The sequence below is a fragment of the Salvia hispanica genome, unplaced genomic scaffold (genome assembly GCF_023119035.1).
Source record: "Salvia hispanica cultivar TCC Black 2014 unplaced genomic scaffold, UniMelb_Shisp_WGS_1.0 HiC_scaffold_1493, whole genome shotgun sequence".
Lineage (NCBI taxonomy): Eukaryota > Viridiplantae > Streptophyta > Magnoliopsida > Lamiales > Lamiaceae > Salvia > Salvia hispanica.
Genome location: NW_025951797.1, coordinates 2,883 through 10,627, shown reverse-complemented (window position 1 = coordinate 10,627; position 7,745 = coordinate 2,883). Strand labels below are relative to the sequence as shown.

Below are 7,745 nucleotides of genomic sequence, written 5' to 3'. Positions count from 1 at the left end.
TAGCGCCCCAAATGCACAAAATTTTAACCCTAAACCGATGCATGAAACGAGCCTTATCAATATGCCTCTCCATTCTTTTTATTATTCTGTGACAAATCAAGCCTGGTATCTGCCAGGGATTTCCATTGTATACGACCCGTAGGTCCCTTATATTTATTTGACCTTTCCACGAAGGTCCTCTCTTTGATTTGACCTTTCCACGAAGGCCCCTCTTTGCATATTTTGACCTTTCCACGAAGGCCCCTCTTTGATTTGACCTTTCCACGAAGGTCCCTCTTTGCTCTTTGTATTGACCCGTAGGTCTATTATCATTGTATATGACCCTTAGGTCTTTTGCCATTGTATATCAGATCCAGAGCAAGACTGTCACATATCCTTTTTAATCCCATGATTCAAATGATTCCAATATGATACATCAAACATATCCATTGCACAAGTCACATATCCACATCATATTTCACCATCAATATCAAATGACACATAACCATTTAGTCTCATATCATATAATTCAAATATTCACTCCAATTTAACACATAGCAATCAATCACATAAAATATGTAAAATTAAAAGTGTGATTTATACACACCTGATTAAGATAGATAATCTGATAGAGCACTTGTTCCTGTTTCTCGATCTATAACTCTTGATCTTGTTTAAGATTGATCCTGTAACTTATCCAAGTACTTGTTTCTCTTTTCCATTCTGCTTATGTGCGCATGTATAAGGAGGAGACTAAGACTATTTTATACAGAAATTCCATTTTCTTTCCTCTCGTTTCTTTTCATTCTATATTCCTCCCCCTTCCTCTCTTTATTTTTTTCATTAACAATTGTAACACTTATACGTACTAGCATTAGATCAACCAGACTTACGCAAGTAGCACTTCAAAAATTATACACGTGGCCTACATGTGTCTTTGTGAGAAGAAAGTAACTTAATATACATATTTGTATAAATAATAGCTTATGAAAATATCGACTATTCTCATTCTTTTATTTAATTTCTTTCTAATACCACTAAATTATATCATGACTATTTTTATATTTAATACTTATTAAATCTATTTATATTTTATATCTACTTGAATCACTATACGTATATATATCTTATTCCCATTGCATTTAAACAATTTATTCTACCAACTACACATGTTCATATATATAGTCCATTCTTTGACATTTGTTCAATAAGATTAGTGGCACTTTTAACAGTGGACGCGTATATTGCTAACACATACACATATATTTCTTTAAACTATGCTACTACTATTATTTATACACTTTTAGATCACTATCAAAATATATGCTACTACTATTATTTATACACTTTTAGGATCACTATCAAAATATATGCAGTATAGATTTTCCATGCACTAGATACCCCCATGCACATAATTACGTAAATAATATTATAAATATGCAATAATAAATGAATATATATCAATATGCAAATTGATGCATGTTTCGGGTTAGGGATGTCACAAATATGGTGTGGAGAACTTTGTCTGTTTCTGATTTTTGGGTACAAGAACTCCGATTTGAAAGTTAGTGTTCTGATACCATGTAAAATGCGAAAAATAAAATACACTCAAAGTTGTATGGACTACATTGTATTAGACTTGAATTAATTCTCTCAATGGTTACACCACCTTTTATAGGGATCTAATTCTAGCTATACATGGAAAATATATTCTGATTATACTACCTTTTTTATTTGATTTTCCATAATCTTTAATAGATTTCCTTCTTTATTCTTGTCATAACTTCATCTCTTGCCTTCTTGTTCTTCAATTAATTGATTTTCTTATTCCAACAGTCATCTCTAGCCTTGTTTTTCAATTAATTGATTTCCTTATTCCGACACAAACCGGCTAAACAGTATCGTTTTAAGTTTAAGTGACTTAAAATTAAAAAATAAAATAAAATAAATTTGGTAAGATGAAATAATTGATTTTTTAGTTACTTGATTCGTCATTAAAATTTTAAAGATACCGAAGATAAACTAAAATAATCTATTGTTCGTGATTTCTTTGCAGACATTTAAGCTTTAAATATACTCCTATTTTATAGGAGGAGATCGGATATAGTTTAATTTATGGAGTAAGTAAATCGTCTGTCGCATATAAATACTAGGAATTAAATCCATTTATGGTAATATAGTTCCACAATAATCTAATTTCATGGGGTAATTATACTTATTAAACATGTCGCTATCCTACGTGTAAATGGAAAACTACAAATACTATAATAACCCTTCTAGTATTATGATATTCTCTGTTGCTCTATAAATTAAATAGATGCAGAAGCATGTTGCGATTCCACACAGACTAATCTGATTAGCCATGGCTCCTAAGCTTTTGAATATTTGGTGCATCGTCTTTCTTCTTGTCGTGTTCCTACTTTCTGTCTCTTCCGGAACCAAGGGAAGCAACACAAGTTTTGAGTTGGTAAAACCCCCTCCAATCAAAACATCCCAATTTATACGCTCATTACTCTTGTTTCTCAAAAAAACAAAAAAACAAAAAAACATACAACCCAATTTGATTCGGAATTTCATCTTCGGAGATAAGGTTATTACGAATAAGCACAACTCAATCTCGGAACCGGTGCTTCAGAAGACCAAATTCTGGAATTAGCCATCATGATGTATCAAGAAAATTTTGGCATCAAACCCACCGGTATATTGGATGATCAAACCTTACCGTCTATGATGTCGCGAGATGCGGCAATCCCGATATTGGCATCGGCGTCAACTCCCTGAATCCTTGCAACAGAACCCTGCTGCTGCTTTGACGTCAAAATCACAGCAGATCGATATGAATTTGTGATCGTTGTAAAATTATGAATTGAATTAGTAGATTTTTTTTGCTTTTTCAATAATTTTCGTTTCTTGTTTGAACATTAAATCACAGCCATTTGTGAATTAAATTACGAATTGAATTCGTAGATTTTTGGGTTTTTCATTATCTTTTGTTGCTTGTTGTTTTGATTTTTAATTAATTGCGCGCAGTTATCGAATTTTTTACAAAACCAAAGTTTTGTGTTAATCTACTTTAGATTAGTGTATCAACTTCGATAAAAATAAAAATATAATAACTCTTAAATTCTTCTTTATTGTTTCTCTCTCAAGAAACCAACTTCTCACTCTCACTTTAAACCGCCGTACTTTATCATCTTCTTACTATAATATGATAATACCACGTCACCTTATTTTTTGAGGAGGAGTTTAATCAAAAAATTGTTATCCCCATTATTCGCGGGGTTCGTAATGCCGATTTAGCATTGTTCATCTAATATTAGATGGTGCATAATTAATTAAGCCGTTGTTGAGTAGATGCAATTATTGAAAAATCATGGAACAATTTGTTATCTTCCAACAGGCAAATTAATTAAGTCCTTGTTGAGTAGATGCAATTTTGGACTAGTCATTGATGCATGACAAAAAGGTAGCGTTAATAAGTTGTTGACTCTAAACATCACATATAATTAGACACAACATCATATATAATTAGACACCCAATCAATTAGTAAGTCATTAAAATTTATAGGATTGGATTCATCCATGGCTCTCAATCCTTCCTTCAATTATGTCTTTTTCTTAACAATCGTTTCCTCACTCTGCAATGCCAACCGAAACATACCCAATTTCCCACCTTCACCATCACCATCACCATCGCCATCGCCATCGCCATCGCCCTTCCACTCCAGCCTAGCTTCAACAATCAATAATTTTGACTACTTAAAATACTTGGAAAACTACGGGTACATGGAATACGCACGTGCCCAAGTGCATTTCGGAGCATCCCAAGATGAGATCCTGAAGGTGGCCATCTTAACCTTCCAGATGAATTTCGGGCTGAGCCGGACCGGCGAGCTCAACCACGAGACCATGTCCAAGATGCTCATCCCCCGGTGCGGCGTCTCCGACATCACCGACGGTGTCAACACCATGATACTCCCCAACCGCCGCCGCGCCCTCACATCGAATCATCATAATAAGACGGAAACAGAGTTTCCATCTTATTATGATTTCTTCAGGGGGAGGCCGAGGTGGCCATACACCCGCCTCTCCTACACGTACACGGAGGGGTTCCCGGAGCACGCGAAGGCGGACATGGAGGCGGCCTTCGAGCGGTGGGCCAACGTGTCGGGCTTCAGCTTCTACGAGAACCTGGGGTTCTTCGAGAGCGACATCGAGGTTGGGTACTACAGGGGCGCGCACGGGGACGGGGAGCCGTTCGACGGGCCGAGGGGGGTGCTGGCGCACGCGTTCCCGCCGGATGATGGGCGGGTCCACTTCGACGCGGATGAGAACTGGTCGTTTCAGCCGCGGACGATGGACATGTATCACTTTGAGACGGTGGCGACGCACGAGATCGGTCATATACTTGGGCTTGGCCACAGCACTGACAGGGATGCTATCATGTTTCCTAGTCTTACGATGGGGCAGTTTAAGGAGTTAGGGGTGGATGATATTGACGCTATCTCTGTTCTCTACCCTCCTCCCTTTTAACCTCTTTCACAATAACGAATAATCTCTCTTTTCCTTGGAAAACTACATAAACAATGAAGTATGAACTAGCTAGCTTTCTAAGTTAAACATACATATTTCACGATTTTCAATTTTTCGATGAATTAAAATTAATTTGTATGTTTCAAAGTTCATGTGTTTTTTATACAACATTATAAGTTCGCCCTATAAACACATCTTTTAAGGGAATCGCCGGCTAAATGGCGTAGACACCCCCCAGTATGCCACACAAGATTAAATTTGTGCAAAATTGAATTTTGTGGGAAATGTACAAGTTAAAAGTTGGTGTATTTTTCTCCATATTTAAAGTTTGTGATTAAATCTGAACTGACCAAAAACTAATATATTTTTCAGCTACACTTATAAGAAATATGAAATCAAACTCAAGATAGAGATGAATGAGAGAAAAAGATATTTTTATTTCACAAAAGCTGAATTACAGAGAAAGGAAAGCCAACTATTTATACTTCTATCTAGCACACTCTGCGCATGTGCATGAGTGCATGCTAACGTGTAGACTCGATCACATTTAACCAAAACCTTATAACTAATTCTAACGGCCAACTGACGATGCCAGCTCACATCCACGTGGCTTCTTTTATTCTTCATGTTGATAGTAGATGTTGCTTCTCTCTTTATTCTTCAATATCCCCCCTCAAGATGGACTATATAAACTTTTGAAGTTCATCTTGGTTAAAACGCCTTGAAAAGCTACTGCACCAAGAGGTTTAGTAAAGATGTCAGCAAGTTGCAAAGTATTTCGAATATGCATGGGTTTGATGATCCCTTCTAGAAATTTCTCTCTCACTGTGTGGCAGTCAATCTCAATATGTTTGGTGCGCTCATGAAACACCGGGTTAGAACAAATGTGTACAGCTGCTTGATTATCACAATATAAGGAAACAGCTTTACTTCTTTGTATTCCAAAGTCTTCAAGAAGTGTTATTGCCCACACTACTTCGCAACTAGCTTGAGCCATGGCTCTATATTCTGCCTCTGCCGATGACGTTGAGATAGTGTGTTGTTTCTTGGCTCTCCAAGATATTAAAGAGGTGCCCAAAAATAAGCAATACTCAGTCATCGATCTGCGAGTGTCAGGGCAAGCTTCCCAATCTGCATCAGAAAAGATACTTAAAGTAGGTGTTTAATCCTTAGAGTAAAAGAGACCATGTCCAGGAGTTCCCTTGATATATCTGAGAATTTTCTCAACAGCTATCCAATGTTCTTCGCACGGTTTGGAGACATATTGACTGAGTTTATGCACTGCAAAAGTTATGTCCGGTCTAGTAATGCATAAATACAGGAGTCTACCAATTAACCTCCTATACTTTAAGGGCTCTGCCATCAATTCTCCAGCTTCTTGTCCCAATTGTTTGGCAGAATCCATGGGTACTGAGGAGGGCTTGCATCCCATTAATCCTGTATCTCTCAAGAGATCCATTGCATACTTCCTTTGAGATATAAGAATCCCATCTTTGTTTCTGGCTATTTCAAAGCCAAGAAAATATTTTGGAATGCCTAAGTCTTTGAACTTAAAATGTTGAGTTAAGAAATTTTTAAAATTCTCAATCTCTCCTTTATCACTTGTAGCTACCAATATATCATCAACATAACCACAATGCCAAAGAAGTTGGAGGCATTTTTCTTGTAGAAGAAAGAATGGTCTAAGGCTGACTGTTGAAGACCAAAACCACTCAGAACTTGTGATAATTTCAAGTACCATTGTCTAGATGTCTTCTTCAAGCCATATAAGGAGTCTGCAAACAAGCTTGGTTCCTGGCTTACATTCGACCCCTCAACAGAAAGCCTAGGTGGAAGGTTCATATATATTTCTTCTTCCAAGTCTCCATATAAGAAGGCATTGTTAATATCCAAATGGCAGAGATCCCAACAATAAATAGTTGCAAGTGCTAGAATGAATTTCACTGTGGTGAGTTTAGCCACAGGAGAGAAAGTATCAAGAAAGTCCACACCCTCTAACTGTATATACCCTTTGGCAACAAGCCTTGCTTTGTATCTTTCCACTGAACCATCAGCAAGAAACTTTACTTTGAACACCCATTTACAGTAAATTGGGGTATTTCCTGGTGGTAGAGTTGTGATGAACCAAGTTTCAATCTTATTTAGAGCAGCTAATTCATCTTGAATGGCCATATGCCATTCTGGAATAGGAGCAGCCTGAGAGTAAGAGGCTGGCTCAAACACTGCAGTCATCAGAATGACATATCAAAGGTAGGTTGGGGAAAGGTTTGAAAGGGTGAAATATTAAGAAATGGGATAAGGAGTGGCTGAGGAAACTGAGTTGCACAAGTAGTCAGTCAAATGAGATGGAGGGACTACTTGTCTCCCAGTTCTGGTAGTGATGATAGGAGCAGGTTGAGTTGTTTTTGGAGGTGGAGATGAGTCAGAATTTGGTTCTAGTTCAGTTAAGGTTTGTGAGGTAAGGTTTTGTGGAGTTGTGGATTGAGTATGAGGGAAGGTGGATGGAGTAAGATGAGAGTAAGGAAAGATGGTTTCATGAAACACAACATTGCGGGTAATTGATTCTTGCATAGTCTATATCAAGGACTTTGTACCCTTTTATAACCCGGGGGATATCCTAAAAAATGAATTTTGAGGCTCTTGGTGATAATTTGTCTCTGCCTCTGTGAAGGGTGGAGCCATAGCACAAACATCCAAAGACTTTTAGGTGAGAGTAAGAAGGTTGTTTATTGTATAGAATGTGGAAAGGAGTGGTGTTTTCAGGTAAAAAAGATGATGAAGTTCTGTTTATTAGGTAAGCAGCAGTTAGGATACAGTCTTCCCAGAAATGGATAGGTAGGTGAGATTGAAAGAGAAGGCTTCTAGCAACATTCAAGAGGTGTTGATGCGTTCTCTCAACTCTAGCATTTTGCTGAGGAGTCTCTACACAAGAATGTTGTAGATTGGTTCCAAACTGAGTGAATAGAGAGGGGAGTGAAAACTCTGGAGCATTATCAGTTCGAATCATTTTTATTTTCTTTGAGAATTCGGTGTTAACAGTGGTCAAGAATTGTACAAGAATGTCTTTAACATCAGATTTATGTTTCATCAAAAATGTCCAAACAAATCTAGATGCATCATCTACAATAGTAAGGAAGTATTGATAGCCTTGTGTAGTACAAGGGTTAAAAGGACCCCAGACATCACAATGAATCAAATCAAAACAATCAACTGATATAGATTCAGAAGAAGAA

At 37.2% G+C, this 7,745-nt stretch overlaps 1 protein-coding gene across 1 annotated transcript; it reads left to right on the top strand.

Annotated features, from left to right (window-relative positions):
* The first annotated feature begins 3,765 nt into the window (after positions 1-3,765).
* LOC125198468 (metalloendoproteinase 2-MMP-like) lies at positions 3,766-4,512 on the top strand. The gene has a single exon (XM_048096807.1). It carries the CDS (start codon positions 3,766-3,768, stop codon positions 4,510-4,512), a length of 747 nt encoding a protein of 248 aa, XP_047952764.1.
* Positions 4,513-7,745: the final 3,233 nt, after the last annotated feature.

Bases quoted from the DNA above. Each gene is read 5' to 3' on its own strand.
- LOC125198468 (XM_048096807.1), top strand. From the start codon at position 3,766: ATGGAATACGCACGTGCCCAAGTGCATTTCGGAGCATCCCAAGATGAG.